We start from the raw sequence: 16,335 nt of genomic DNA on the forward strand, positions 1-16,335 counted from the left end.
GAAATCCACATTAATTCCTAATTGATAGTAACATATTAGCTAGTGTACATTAAAAGTCATCTTTGTTACATGCATGTCATGAATCTCAAGAGAAGTCTAAGATAACACATCTTTTATATGATACTGTTCATTAACACAGAATTCAAAAACTGAAGAGCAGGCATCTCTGTATAGCTTCTTGAACTAAGCACCCTGTTTTATAGCTGATGCTTAACCTCTGGCTTTTAGTGAAAGCAACTCTTTCCGGGTATGGATCCCACAGTCTCTATGGAGGGACTGGTAGCGGTGGAAACAGGTTGATCTTTGATATGCATAACTGGCAGCTCTCCTCAACCTATGAAAAGTTCTATGCAAACAGTTTCAAGAAAAGGTCCCTACCCATCCCCAAACCACCTAGATAGCTGCTGAACTTCCTTAAAGATTCTGGCACTACTACTGCTTAGATTTAACACTGAAAGAGTATAAACAGAGAGAAAAATCCCATTACAGGCATTAAGATGGGAGAGAGAAAAGTCTGCAGTTCAGGACAACTGAAGAGTTTTAGAAATTTAAGATGCTACATAAAATCAACAAATTTTAAATTTTCTACCCATTTCTTGTTATTGTGTGGTAGAGGTAAAGGGCCGTTAGGGTGACCTCTGCTTCAAAGAAAACCTTTAGTCTGAATCTGGTTGCTTTATTGAACTCTAATGTTAGTTTTAATAGTGTTTATAGTTGATTCTATCAAGTTATCTAAATAGAAAATCATGTCATCTCTAAAAAATGATAATTTTGCTCCCCCAGCCCAGCCACCATAGCTCTACCTCGTTTTGATTCCAAATCATACTGTATTAGCTATAACTTCCTGAATAATGTCAAATAAAGGTGGGGAAAACTGGCAACTTTGACTTGTTTTTGCTTTGCTAGAAGCGCTTTTATTGTTTAGTGATAGTACTGCACTTAATACAAAACTACCAAATAAGGAATTACCTTTCTATTCCTAATTTGTTTTGAGTTTTAAATGAGATAGGTGATAAATTTTATCAAACATCTGTCATAATTTATTAAGATGATACGGTTTTTCTTCTCAATTACTATGATACAGCAGCAGACTTCCTAATTCTGAATTCTCTTAGACCTTCTGGAATAAAACTTACTTGGGTTGCGCCTCGTTACTCTTTTAACATACTGCTGAATTCCCAAATTAGCAGTGGAATTTCTTCTACTCCCTCTGGCCCCTCCTCTTAGCTGCAGTGAAGCAGCAGGGCAAAAGAGAACATGATATATATAAATGACAGTAAAACAAAGTACTAAACAATAAAGCCCAGTATGCTTGCTGTGGTAGGTTGAATAACAGCCTCCAAAGATATCCAGATCCTAATCCCTGGAACCTGTGAATGTTACCTTATATGGTAGCAGGGACTGTACAAATGTGGTTAGGGTAAGGCTCTTGAGATGTGGAGAGACTATCCTGGATTATCTGGGTGGGTCCTAAATGGAATTACAAGTGTCCTTTTTAAGAGGGAAGCAGAGAAGGACTTGAAGACAGAAGAGGAAGAAGGCCATGTGATAATGGCAGCAGGGGGAGAAAGGGCAATCTGATGTGGCCATGAACCAAGTAATGAGGACAGCCTCCAGAGCTGGAAAAGGCAAGGAAATGGGTTCTGCTCTAGAGTCCCTGGAGTAAGCACGGCTGTGGTGACACGTTGATTTTGGCCCAGTGAAAGCCATTTTGGATTTCTGGTTTCGAGAATTATGAGAGAATAAAAGTGTTGTTTTAAGCCACCTAGTTTGTGGTAATTTGTTAAAGCAGTCACAGTAAATGAACATGCTTGCCTTTAAGGCTGATGTGAAAGAAAATATTCCATCAAGTTAATTAACCAAGTGATAGCTTTGATGGTGGTTTAGTTGAAAACAACTAGAACACTGGGAAGTCTAGTCAGTAAAGGTTTCTAAGAACACCATCAACTGACTCATCCACCATAAACAAAAAGGTATTTCTGCCTGAGGATATGCATACATTTTAGCCTAATTTAAAAAGTTTAAATGTACTTACCTCATCCCATTCTAAAATAAAACTTTGGATTTTAGAACCATTGTCACTAGGTGCCTAAAACAAACACCAAAAAACAAACAAAATGAGTACAAATTAGTACTTTTATAAAAGGTATTGTGATGATCCAATCTAAGGCATCTATTGTGTGTTGCAGATGTTCTCTGGGATTTAGCCCTGGAAAAATTCGCACAGAGAATACAGAAATGCATGCATATCCTATAATCCTTTTAACTTCAAGAAAACAAATCAAGAGGCTACTCAAATTTTTATGAACACTGAACAATCTCTTTTATCAAGATCTCTTAACTTTTATAATCCTGTTTTTAAAAAAATTTATTATTTTTGGCTGCGTTGGGTCTTTGTTGCTGTGTGTGGGCTTTCTCTAGTTGCGGCGAGCGGGGGCTACTATTTGTTGCGGTGCACGGGCTTCTCATTGTGGTGGCTTCTCTTGTTGCAGAGCACAGGCTCTAGGCGTGCAGGCTTCAGTAGCTGCGGCTTGCGAGCTCTAGAGCACAGGCTCAGTAGTTGTGGTGCATGGGCTTAGTTGCTCCGCGGCATGTGGGATCTTCCCAGACCAGGGCTCGAACCCGTGTCCCCTGCATTGGCAGGCGGATTCTTAACCACTGAGCCACCAGGGAAGCCCTATAATCCTTTAAAAAAAAAAAACAAAAAAACTTTGCCTTTTATCAGAAGGTTTTATCAGCTTTAAGCTCCTGGGATAGATCCTGTCATTTTCATTAAAACTCAACTTACAATCTGAAAGTGATATTGTGTAATACACTAAAAAGTGAAAGCTGGATCTCTGCTTCTAGACTCCACGTGTCAACTGCCTAAGACTGCTAATTCACCAATCTGTTAATTTTCAGTGGTGAAAATTTCAGCTTTTTTGGTCATTTTTCCCCCAGTATTTAATCACTCTAAAACTAAAGAATTTCACCTTCATTTCAGTACAATGAAGAATTGTTCTTTTCCTCTAGGACTTTTGAATGTGCTCCTGGACATCCATAAAGGTGAAGTATCTGTTTATAATTATCACTGCCTAGAACCTAATTCCATTTTACAAGGTATTTGTGGTATAGTTTTAACAGTTACTGTATTCCCCCAAATGCAACTACTGTGCAACTTGAGAAAGATTGTACTTAATTTTATTCAGAAATTTACCAAGACCTAGGTATCATTTCAGAAAATCATGTCACCAATGACAGTGATGTCTGTGGTGTGTGAATTACCAATTCTATCTAGTGTCTTTCCATTTCATTGCATCTTCTTGTGTAGCTGGGCACAAATATTTATATATTAAAAAATACATTATTCTATTAAAAATAATTTTATTCTTCCTTTAAGGCATATTAATATTTTAAAAACTATGAGTCTAGTTAAGTTATTATGAATCTCATTTTAGGATAAAATTCAGGATATAAAGGTGTCATTACAGAGTATTATAGAAAGTAGTAATGAGCCTGAGAATTACACACTGCAGTGTCATCACAAATTCAGTACAAGGGCTGCTAATTATAAATCAATCTTTTCTGCTATACTTACATTATAGTAAGAAAAACTGATAAGAGTGTTATTTTAGGATATAAGGAACAAATGCCTATTTAATATACCTGAAGAGCAAGAGCAAGTTAGCTTAAACCTCTTTTTGTCTCCAAAAAAAAATGAAGTTTAATACTACAGAAGAAAAAAAAGGAAAACAAATGTCTAGTTGGAAATACCCTAGAGAATATTCTTACCTTCCATTGCAAAGTGAGTGAATTTTTGGTCCGATTGGCTATCCTTGGTGGATTAGGTATGTCAGGTTCACAGCTCAAGGTGGTAAAGGTTTCAGCTTCGGAAGGAGTTCCCTTTATAGAATTGTATTCTGCCTGGACTCTAAGGTGATAAAATAAATTGTTTTAACCTGCAGGTAGAATCACTGTATCCTACCATTCTATAGCATCACCTTTAAGTACAGGCAAGTCAGTAAGATGCCCTCTGAATGTTCTATTGAGAAAATACGCATATCAGAAATAAAGGGTGACCCTTAAAAAAAAGAAAAATAGAATAGGCCAGGGGCTTTCATATTTTTCTGACTGCCGAAAGTAAGAATACATTTTAAACTGTGACTGTGTCTCTCAGATATGCATTTACACACACACACGCATGCATGCATGCACGTACAAGTACCCTGAAACAATATCCTTAACTAGGGTGATATACTGATACTTTCTATTCCATTTGATTATATTTAACTTTAAAAAATTCTGAATATAACCCACAAAATTAATTTCATGATTCAATAATGGTTGCAATCCACAGTTTGAAAAATATTAGGTTGGATGATACTTTGGGTTTATCCATAGGATGTGTAATTGAAGACTTAATTTAATAGTTTAATAGGAATAATCCCAATTACAAGTGTTCTTTTTAAAAATAGAGGTGACTGACTAAATCGTTATCCTGAGTCCCAGCTGGGGAGACCCTAGAGTCTGTAAAATAATTTCGGTAAATTATAAAAGAAGAACTGTGCAGAACAAAACAGTAGTATCTAAGTTATCCTAATTAAATGTTATGAAATTCTCAAGAGTTTTAATATCCCAAACTTGTACAAAATATGATGAAGTAAAAATATGTAAGTACAAATATTATTTATGATTCTGTTTCATAAAAGTTTCAAAAGCTGGGACAATTTTCCAGTGCTGAATTAGATATTACAGCTATATTATACATATTATCTGTATATTCATTCTAATCCCTAGGTCCTACAAACAGGGTGATTTACCCTTCAATATAACATTTGAGTTAAATGTTTTTGTTTTTTTTTGGAAAGTGTTGATAATTATACCACAAGAAAAATCAAAGTCCACAAAACCCATGTTTTTAATCCAAAATTAATATTTAAATTATATTCTAGACTTTTAAGGAAATCATTAAAAACAAACAAACCCTATGCTATATCATATAAAAGCAACATACAGGAATTCCTTACTTTGCATGGTAATCTGTAGCTGGTTTGAGATCATTTAAAGTGACACTGGTTTCTTCTCCTCTGGGGAAACAAAAGGCAACATTTCGTTGTCTGATAAATAAAGCATTCCAGAGGATGTGTATTATGTACACTACAGTTTGTGGTACTTTATGAAATTATACTGCTTCTTACTTTTCCAACTGTAACCACATTCAGACTGCACTAATATGCAATTTGTGTAATTAAGATATATGCTGAACTTAAGCATGTACCTGAATACCACTTTAAAACAAAAAGGTATGCTAAGCAAATCAATTGTGTAAGCCAGACTGTTTTTTTTTTCCTTTCCTGTGGAGTTAGGGAAGATATTTAGCTTACTGAAGAAACAGAACCATTTTCAATTATTTGAAAATCCACTGGTATATAATTAAAATGCTAAATAACACATGTACTACTGAAATCAAACCTACCAAATTTCTGCAAGGAGTCTGCCACTATTGGATTTTATTTAAAATATAACACGGAACTTTACTTAAAATGTTATAGTTTAATGAGTAGATTAAAAAAAAAACTGAATCATAATTTAAGGTAAAGCATTTTTTATGGCCACTATTAAATTTTCAAATATAATAGCACATATTTTCTTAAATAATCATTTGATACAACTATTATTTGGGTATGTAGCCAACAAACTAGCCTGTTTTCTCTTCCTTTTCTTTTAAATCACTGTTCTCTGTTTCATTTCCTTCAGTTAAGTTTCTCTCCTTTCCACTTTATGGACTTCTTCCTCCAACCTCCCACCTCCCTCCCACTTTCCTTCCACAGCTATCCTGTTTCTCAAATCAAAGCCAGTGAATCGTATGAGAAAGGAAACATGTCTCACTGATAGAAGTACACCTTAATGAATCAGGCAGCTGTAGTAGCAGCCTCAGAAAGAGACCTTAATTGGTGCAGGGTGAACAAGGTGACTAAGGTTGACTAATGTCCCTCTTGTGCTCTCTGGTCAGGCTGCAAATGGAGATAAATCCTTCCTCTTAGAAAGCAGCCATATCAAACTAGAACAGCCATTAACACAAAAAGAAACCTTTACGTTGATGGTCCTTTACCCTCTGTTTACCTCTTAGGTAGGTTTTGTGTCTTTTAAGAAAAGGAAATAGAATAAACACAAGGAAGTCTCAATAGAGAGAAGGAGACAGGACATTTTTATAACCTTATGTTGCTAGATGACAGTCACTCGAGCAGTTTCTCTTTCCTTTCTTCCCCATACTAGCTATTTTTTTGAAAAAAGATACCAAGAAGGCTGATGTATCCAGTGTTGTGTGTTAATAATGATCAATCAAATGGCTAACCACCTCCTTTACAATCTTCCAGGTGGTGAAATTATAACTAGTAATCGACTTTACTCTTTTTCATCAGAATAAGCAATTTCTATATGAGTAAGAAGAGAAAAATAATTTATTTTACAACCATCAATCATAAACGTCACAATTTTAGCCACTGATACTTTCTAAGGCTTCTTGGTATATAATATGCTTTTGAACCAAGAAAAGAGAACTATGATTTTTCAAAGTATGATTATTAACATACCAATACACAAATGAGGAACAATGGTACTAAATTCATTTTACAATGGGATATGAGCTTGTACATATAAGAATTAAATCCAACTCCCTAGAGGAGCAATATCACATTGCATGAGTTCACAATATAATAGTTCCCATTTCTGGTCCTGGCTTCTATATACTACAATTTATGTCTCAGGAATACATGAATAGTGAAATATCTATTAGGGAGCCTACTGAAAAATAAAAAAGCTGAATGTGGGCAATGAAAGTGATTATTCCAAGGGAGTGTAGACAGAAATGTGAACCAGCCGGCATTTGGACTATTTACATTGAAATTACTATCACTGGTCAACTTATAGATTCAAAATAAAAGCATGAAGAGGGAAAATAGCACAGAATTAGTTTTAAGCTGTTTTTGATAAACCATTAACCTATATAATGGGAGGGAGTAAAACATAACAAATACCTACGCATATACACTTTTATATTTCCCATCTTTTCCAGTACTTGAGACCAGAATTTCATAACCATAGAGCTCTGGTACAGTAGTCTCATCTGTTTCGCCATTAATGAGGCTGGAAGGAGGTGACCAGGTAAGTACTACTGTCCTTGCCTGGATGTCTGAGGCCTGCAAAAACATAATATTTGAAAGCTCTTTGAAACAACTGTAATGTGTACAACAAACAGTAAAAAAATCTAATGGGGTTTCAAGATTAAATAAAATATATCTAACTACTTACATAAAATGGCTCACATTTTTGTAGATGAGATACAATTTGTAGATGAGATACAATTTGCTGTGCAAGGGTGGATAGGTTCAACAAAGGTTTAAAGACCGTTTGGGGCCGTCTAAAACTATTAGTGTAAACATCATACACAGTCGAAAGAAGGGCAGAAAAAACCCACTTGTAACATGCTTGAAAGGGTTCATTTCCTCACTTTAGAAAGTGTCTAACAATAAGAAAAAGACCAAAAACTCAAGAGAAAAATGAGCAAAGGACGTGGACTGTCCAAAGAAATATAACTGAATAATATTTAAAATAAAAAAATATGTAAAATATTTCTAACTACATTCATAAGTAAATAAATGTAAATTAAAACAAGATACTACTTTCATCCACTGGATTAGGGAAGATTAAAATTAATTAATGGATGAAATACTGGATTAATATCTAGTGTGGTGAGGGTCTGGAGAAATGGGTGGTCTCTTAAATGAGGATAGGAGTATAGATTGGTACAATCCCTATGAAGAGCTACTTGGGAACCGTTATAAAAATTTAAAATGTGTTTATTTTTTGATTCAGGAATTCTACTTCCAGGAATTATTTTCATGATAATATTCCGTAAACTTACATAAGTACATAAATATACACCCTTAAGAATACTCGTCGCAGCACTCTTAATAATGGCAAGAAACTGGAAATACTGGTATAGCTTCTTAACATATTACTATGCAGGTGTTCAAAAAATGAGGTAGACATGTACGTGCTGACATTTAAAGAGATCCTCAATATACTGGCGCTATGTAATAGAGGAAAAACGGAAGCTGCAAAGCAATATATATGCCATGATTTCAGCTGTGTTAAAGAAATTAAAAAACGCATACAAATATCTGAAAATGTACTATAAAAATGTACTAATCCTTACCTTTGGGGATTTTGTGAGTACGTGTGGTGGGATGAAGAGAGATATGAGAGAAAAACAGGAGGTCTTAATAGCATTTTTACATTTTGGATTACTTTTACAAAAAAAAGTCTAATAAAGAGGAAAAAAAAGTCTAGGGATTCGATTTAAACTAAAGATTAGTAAGAAAGGTATCAGATTATATCAATACCCAGACATTAATGTAAAAGCTTGCTTTAAAATTATCTACATTTAATGACTGTCTTAGTCAAAGACAATAAAACAAACAGAAACAAAACCACTAACCACTAGGATGAAGCCCCTATCTTGAATTAGGCAGAATAAACAATCTATACACACGCATAACTTTCTCTCTTTTTCAAAGCTCTCAAAGCTTGAATAAGTTTAGAAGACTGTTACTGTATTTATTTTGCTTCTGTTGAGTCACAGGAAATGTAATATTTACTGTCATGCTGTCTTTAAAAAGTCTTAGTACAGTACTGTGTTTCATTTACAGTGGACTTAAAAGTGATTCCTTGTTTTAACCAGTGTCCATCTCGCTATTAATCTGTAACTGTGTAAGGTTTTCTTTCTTTTTTTAAACAAACATACTGTTAACATACATGTATCTATACCCTTTAGAGTTTCTTGATTTTATGGGATGATCATAACTGTGTTAAACTGTGAGAATAGGGAAGTGAACAGTATTCTGAAGGTAGGTCAGTTAATAGCATTAACTGGCATCTACATTATAAAGCTTATTAGGCTTTGTGGGTACTGATTACATCATCAAAAGCATAGGCAGTAGAGAAAAGACTAAGCAGGGAGACAGAAGACTTGTCACTAATTTGCTTGGTGATACTAAGCTCTCAACCTTTTAGGTTCCAGGTGTCATCTATAAAAATGAGTGAAATGATCTGTTTACCTTAATTAATCAAATACAGTATATTTAAGACAGCTTTTTTGGGGAATAAATCTAGATTTACAGAAAAGTTGGGAAGATAGTACACATACAGAGTTCTGTATACTTTCTACCCAGCTTCCTCTAATGTTAACATTTTATATAATGATGTATTTCTGTCAAAACTAAGAAATTAACATTGGTAGAGTACTATCAATTAAAATTTTACCTAAACTAAATAGACTTTTCCAGGATACTATGTTGAATTTACCAAGTATAGCTTAAAAAAAAAAAAATTAGACACACTACTGATTTCAACTTTTCTAGACAATCCATTTTTACAGAAAAACTCTTGGTCCCAACTCATTCTTTAAAAAAGATATTTTATTACTTGCATATAAATGTTAAGGCACAAAAGATGTGATTATACTAGGGTTGCTATGGAAAACTTCATGAGAAGTGAATTTTGAATAGAATTTTAAAGGATTTGGGATGGGATATAATTTTGGTAGAAAAGAAATGGGTAAGCTGCTGGAACATGTGTGAGTGTGTATTTTTAAAAGTTACCTAGTAATTTCATGCTCATATGAGAGCCACAGATGAAGGGAGAAAGAGAGAGAGATAGATAGTGGACCATTAAAAGGATGATAGGTGAAAGAGGAAATGATCAACAATGTCAAACACTGGAGGGAGATCAAGGAGAATGAATGTAGTCTGAAAAATGCCTAAAAATGCTATTTTCTGGTGCTGGTTTCAGAAGGATGTAACCAGTTGTAAAGAAGAAAGAGAAGTGGACTGCCATTAGGTACTGTGAAATTCCTGTGTAAAGATGAGGTTATGTGTGTGTGTGTGTGTGTGTGTCCAGGAAAACGTAGATCCTAGAAATTTATAGTGAAAAAATGGATAAAGCTTGGAATTCAGTTTGGCATGGGGAGAATTAAAGGTAAAGAAGAAATCTAAGGTAATACTGATACTGTGAGCCAGAGAAATCTGGATGAGTAAGTGTTCATTGATGGAAATACTGAAAGGAATTAGAAAACTAAAGGGATCTAATCCAATTCCTTCTTTATTTTAGAGGAACAATGGAGAAGAGAAAATAGTTTAGGAAAAATGATGAAGAATTTGGTTTTCTAAATGAAGTTCTAGTTGTTGGCAAAATATACAAACTTGGGTATTCTTTAGGATGCTTCAGGAAATGTGGTTCTAGAGGAAGAGGTGAATAATGAGGGTTAAAAATACAGATACAGAAATCATCTGAAATATGTCTTCTATTTGTATGCTACTTTAGAAGTAAAATTTCCTTTTATATTCACCTCACTTGATCCTTATAATTATGCTCTAAAGCAGGCAAAACAGACATAACTATCTTCATTTCATAGATGAAACACATTCAGAAAGGTTAAGTGACTTGTCTGAGGTCACTCAACTAGTGACTAGGGCCTGAATAATTCAGTTATTTTTTTGCTACAAAATGCTTCCATTTTTTATTTAAAAAAATTAAAAAAATTTGTTTTATCTTTTGGCCGTGCCACACGGCATGCAGGATTTTAGTTCCCCGACCAGGGATCGAACCCACACTCCCTGCAGTGCAAGTGTGGAGTCTTAACCACTGGACTGCCAGGGAAGTCCCCACAATCCTTCCATTCTGAATCCACTTCTAGACAGTAGCTGAAAATAGACATGACCGTGTAAAAGTACGTGTGAGTACTGACAAAGACTAAATGGTAGTAGGCAAACATGAAAATAGAAGTGGTTGAATTATGTACAGTATATTTTAATTTTTGAGGAAACCTGTGGTCTTTGTTGGGTAGTGATCAAAACCATTCTTGAAGAAAAGCTGTCTGTTGGGTTAAACAACGTCTAGCTAGGAAGCTACTGAAATGGTAATACCTGATTCTTGTCTGCATGTGAGGATTAGGAAGTGAGAGAAATATTCTGAAGATAACTCAAAGGTTGAGCCTAAGGAACCTTGTAGTAAGATACTGGTTCTAGTAACCACACAGAAAGGGGTAATAATTCTGAGAGTAAAAAGGTAATGATATGTCTAATTTTAAGCATTATTAAAGATGTCAGTAGATTTTTTTCAAAACAGTATTTTATTTATTTTTTAAACTAATTTATTTATTTTATTTATTTTTGGGTGCGTTGGGTCTTCGTTGCTGTGTGTGGGCTTTTGCTAGTTACGGCGAGCGGGGGCTACTCTTCATTGTGGTGGGTGGGCTCCTCATTGCAGTGGCTTCTCTTGTTGCAGAGCACGGGCTCTAGGCGCACAGGCTTCAGTAGTTGTGGCACGCAGGCTCAGTAGTTGTGGCTCACGGGCTCTAGAGTGCAGGCTCAGTAGTTGTGGCGCACGGGCTTAGTTGCTCCGTGGCATGTGGGATCTTCCCGAACCAGGGCTCGAACCTGTGTCCCCTGCATTGGCAGGCAGATTCTTAACCACTGTGCCACCAGGGAAGTCCCTAACTTTAACGTTTTTTTCTTCATAAGGCTGTAATCATGGTGTCCAAACAGCTTGATCTCCAGCATTTTTCCTTACTAAAGTTTCTTTGCATGTTTTTGCACTCTTCAAAAGCATATTTTAAAATGCCTATTATCATTCTGTCCTGTGAAAATATCCCAACTTATCTATGCACTCCTTTATTTTATTTTTGTTGATTAATGCTGCAACAAACATTTTCATTTGTGTAGCTTCTTATTGAGAAATGAGACCTCACAGTTTCAGAAAAGTTTACTTTATATTTCTTTTAATTACTAGTAAAGAACCCTTTGGGGTCTTAATAGGTTTAAAAAAATTGTTTGGGACTTTCCTGGTGGCACAGTGGTTAAGAATCCGCCTGCCAACGCAAGGGACACGGGTTCGAGCCCTGGTCTGGGGAGATCCCACATGCTGCGGAGCAACTAAGCCCGTGCGCCACAACTACTGAGCCTGCACTCTAGAGCTCGTGAGCCATGACTACTGAGCCCACGAGCCACAACTACTGAAGCCCGTGCACCTAGAGCCCGTGCTCTGCAACAAGAGAAGCCACTGCAAAGAGAAGCCCGTGCGCCACAACGAAGAGTAGCCCCCACTCGCTGCACCTAGAGAAAGCCTGTGCGCAGCAACGAAGACCCAACGCTGCCAAAAATAAATAAATAAAATAAATTTATTAAAAAAAAATTCAGTTTGTACAAGCAATTTAATTTTTTTTCTTATCTGATGGAAATATTTTTTCTATTAGAATGATAGCCTTTATTTAGGCTATTCTAAAAATACGCAGAAAATTTTATGTAGCCAGTTTTGCTGTCATACCTTTTTCTGATTTTCTGATTTCTTCTATTACATCTACACAAAAAAAGGACTGGGGAATATTAACTTTCTTCTATGGTTTGATTTTAACTCTCTTTGTATATGGAGTTAATTGGATATATTTAATTTGGAAATAATATAAATGGGTTTTTAAAAAAATGATAATCAGTTGTACCTACACTCCTTATTAGACCTTTGCTTGGTCCAGTCATTTCCAATGTCACTGAGCATATATTAAAACCTTGTTTAAAAATTCTTGGTTGAGTATTCTACTTTACTGATTAAACTAAACTATCTCAACTTATGTCAGATCTGTACTGATCCACTACTGACCTCACATTCCTTACATATAGTTAAGTTTTAAACAAGGCCTGAATATACCAAAATCCTATATGAATATACTAAATATAAATGTCAAGAAAATATATAAGATACTTACCACTGGTTTGACAATGTTGGAAAGAAGTGCTTCAAAAGCTTTAGTTTCTTCATCTTTTTCTTAAAAAAATTAAAAAATTTTTTTGAATATTAAAAAAAAATGAACCTAAATGCAATCATCTCAGTCCCTTCCCAATATGTCTTCTAAAACATATACCAAGTGGTTGGTATTTGAGAGTTTTATTTTCTAGTTTTTACCTCTTAGTTCATATTCAGCAGCTTGTGGCTCTTTAGAGTTCTTCTGCCTCAGTTTCTATGTCTGTTTTAACCATGATTACTAATTATAATACCACTATATACATCTGAACTAGTCAGTAAGTTTTACGGAAAGTATATTTTTATACTTAAAAAAAAAGAAGTAAAGAATACTCTCTCTCTGGAAAGTCCTTATTTGCCAATCTCATACCTCTTAATGACAAGTTAACTAAGTATTTATTTCATGACATGCCTTAACTGTGGTTCCCAAAATAGGAATATAATTGACTTGACCATAACTTATAGCCACCACTGATGTACCTGAAACTTTAGCTTAACTCTTCTGAAACATCAGTGCTGAAAAGAATGATCAGAAGGTCTCAAAAATATGGGAGAACATTTTGATAAACGTTAATATACAAGCCAAGAGGCTGTTAAAGCATTAAATTTGTTGATGGGGAATGGAAATTTTAAAGAAAAGGAAGTAATGCTCAGAGTTCATATGGTGAAAGTCATAGGTTAAAGGAAGGATCCAAGGGAAACATGGGGATTTTGAAAGAAAAGAACTTTTGAAGAAAGAAATGGACAATACTCTATCCTAACTACAGAGTATATAAATAGATTGGTGAATGACAGAACTAGTTGCTGTCAGGGACCTGCGTATAAAGAAGCTGGGAGGATTAAAGAGGTTTGATAAAAATCACCATAGCCTTATCTAGGTCCAGAAAGAAGAAGGAAAGGAATCTGGATGAACTTTGAATTTTCCTATCAAAGAGAAATTTCTCTTGGTTAGTAAAGTTTAGATATAGGTGAAATTATTAATTGAGCTTTCCCAAAATGTAAAAAGAAATACCCTAGTAACAATTTAGGTTCTAAAACTTTCCCCTCACATTTAAGAAGTGTTAGGCTATTCATCGACAGTTTATGTGAAGCATGACGAAATGACTGAAACGTTAGAATATACTTTTAGTAGGTTAAATGATGATAAAAAGTACAATTAGAATATATTTTATTTTAAATAGTTACCTTCTATTTCTGTATCAATTTGTGCACCACCTTTCCCCCTTCCTGACTTGTTCTTTGCTGATCCTGTGTTTACACCACTAGCATTCTGCCCTTTCATAAGCCCATTATGTTCATTTATGGGAGAAGGGCATTTCTGGGGTGATGATGGCGGACTGTTCATTTTATCCTTCTGTGTTCCTTGGCGATCCTTTAATTTTTTCTGCAAACGTTCATATGTCTTACTAGATCTTTCATCTCTAAAGTTGGACCTTCCATGTGTAGAGTGGGCATCTAAGAAGAAATAAAAAATAAGACATTTAAAAAGGTCACTGTCTCCACACCCATTTATGGCATGAGAAAAGAACAGGAAATAAATATATCTATATTATATAAAACTTATGTATTATAAAATATTTCAAAGAATGATCTTGCATAACAAAGCTATTTCTGTGTCTCCACCAACTGAAAGAACCAAGCTTTGTGACTTGATTATAACTGTAATCTTATAGACACTTCTTTCCTTCCTCTTTTCTCAACTATTAATCTCCACAGAAATAGCTTGGTGGTAATGCTATGACTATTACAGGTGGGGAATAAGAGCTGAACTGAGCTGTGTAGAGTTTTTCTTTTACTCTTTTGTAGCCATTACTTTTAGCATCTCTTTCAACTTCAAACATATCAACTAGTAAACAGAAAATCTCCACCTACCTAAATTCCCTTATGACTCAAAAAAAGCAAATCATCACTAAAAAAATAAGGTTTTAAGAGTCAGCAAAAAGAAGTGAGTGGGACTGTTAACTAATAACAGAATCTAGGTACAGAGTATTACATCTTCAGATATTGTAAACTCAGGGCTGAGACTTAGAATGTATTCATTCTAATAAGTCATAGAGCAATATAATATAAATCAATACCCTCATAAATATTGTTAAATCAGTTGTCCTCAGAGTTCATTTTCATTGTAAATTTAAAATCTGTAGTGAGGAAAATATTTTTCAAAGGAAAAGTCTCAAAAATCTCAGTGAAAAAAGTTTTAATTTATCAGTGATTTAAGAAAATTAGTATAATACTCTTGAATACTGTAAGGATATGCACAATATTAAAATAAAAACCCAGGAATTTGGATATATACAAGTAAAAGAGTAAGTTTAGAGCCTTACTTCATATTATACACAAAAATTAACTCAAAATGAATCAAAGACCTAAATGTAGGAGCTAAAAGTATAAAAGTTATAGAAGGAAACAAGCACATATCTGCATGACTTTGGATTTGATAATAGTTTCTTAGATATGACACCAAAAATACAAGCAATCAAAGAAAAAATAAGGTGGACTTCATTAAAATTAAAAACTTTTCTGCATCAAAGGATACCATCAAAAAAGTAAAGAGACAACATGGGAGAAAATATCTGCAAATCATATATCTGATAAGAGACTTGTATCCAAAATACATAAAAACATTTACAACTCAACAATAAAAAGACAAATAACCCAATTAAAAAGAGGTGAAGGATTTAAATAGACATCTTTCCAAAGATGATATAAAAATTGCCAATAAGCAAATGAAAAGATGCTCAGCATCAGTAGTTACTAGGGACAAGCAAATCAAAACCATACTGAGATAATACTTCACACTCACTGGGATGGCTAGAATCTAAAGACAAATTTTGGCAAGGATAGGAAGAAATTAGAACTCTCATACGTTGCTGGTAGGAATGTAAAATAGTACAGTCACTATGGAAAACGATTTTGCAGTTCTTCAAAAAGTTAAACATACAATTACCATATAAGCCAGTAATTCTACTCTTAGGTATATACCCAGGGGAAATGAAACCATATGTCTACACAAAAACTTGTACACAAATGTCACAGCATCATTATTCATAATTGACAAAAAGTGGAAACAACCCAAATGTCTATCAACTAATGAATGGAAAAACAAAATTATATCCACATAATGGAATATTTTTCAGCCATAAAAAGGAGAGGAGTATTTATCATGGTACAAGCTTGAAATGTACCTTGAAAATAATATGCTAAGTGAAAAATGCTAGATACAAAAGGCTATATATTGTATGAACATTTACATGAAACCTCTAGAGCAGACAAATCCAGAGACAGAAAGTAGATTATGAGGTGGGGGAAAAGAGGGAATTGGGACTGACTCTTAATAGACACGGAGTTTCTTTTTGGGATGATAGAAATGTTCTGAAATTAGATAGCAGTAGTGAATGTAGTATCTAGTGAATATACTAAAAATCACTGAAATGTACACTTTAAAATGGTGAATTTTGTTACGTGAATTATCTCAATAAAAAAAGAAAAAAAACACAGGGA

General features: G+C 34.4%; 1 protein-coding gene across 6 annotated transcripts in view; it reads right to left on the reverse strand.

Annotated features, from left to right (window-relative positions):
• Positions 1 to 16,335, reverse strand: part of FNDC3A (fibronectin type III domain containing 3A) — a 189,972-nt gene that overhangs the window by 35,199 nt on the left and 138,438 nt on the right. For all 6 annotated transcript variants that reach the window (XR_005017181.1, XM_036831425.1, XM_036831424.1 and 3 more), the window contains 6 exons: positions 14,020 to 14,289; positions 12,800 to 12,858; positions 7,021 to 7,178; positions 5,007 to 5,066; positions 3,772 to 3,910; positions 2,036 to 2,089 (listed from right to left, as the gene is read on the reverse strand). Coding sequence is in view for 5 of the 6 variants with exons in the window: in XM_036831425.1 (XP_036687320.1) it covers positions 2,036 to 2,089; positions 3,772 to 3,910; positions 5,007 to 5,066; positions 7,021 to 7,178; positions 12,800 to 12,858; positions 14,020 to 14,289 (740 nt within the window). In the remaining variant the exon portion in view is untranslated. The remainder of the gene's footprint in view (positions 1 to 2,035; positions 2,090 to 3,771; positions 3,911 to 5,006; positions 5,067 to 7,020; positions 7,179 to 12,799; positions 12,859 to 14,019; positions 14,290 to 16,335) is intronic.

This window comes from Balaenoptera musculus, chromosome 18 (assembly GCF_009873245.2).
Source record: "Balaenoptera musculus isolate JJ_BM4_2016_0621 chromosome 18, mBalMus1.pri.v3, whole genome shotgun sequence".
NCBI lineage: Eukaryota > Metazoa > Chordata > Mammalia > Artiodactyla > Balaenopteridae > Balaenoptera > Balaenoptera musculus.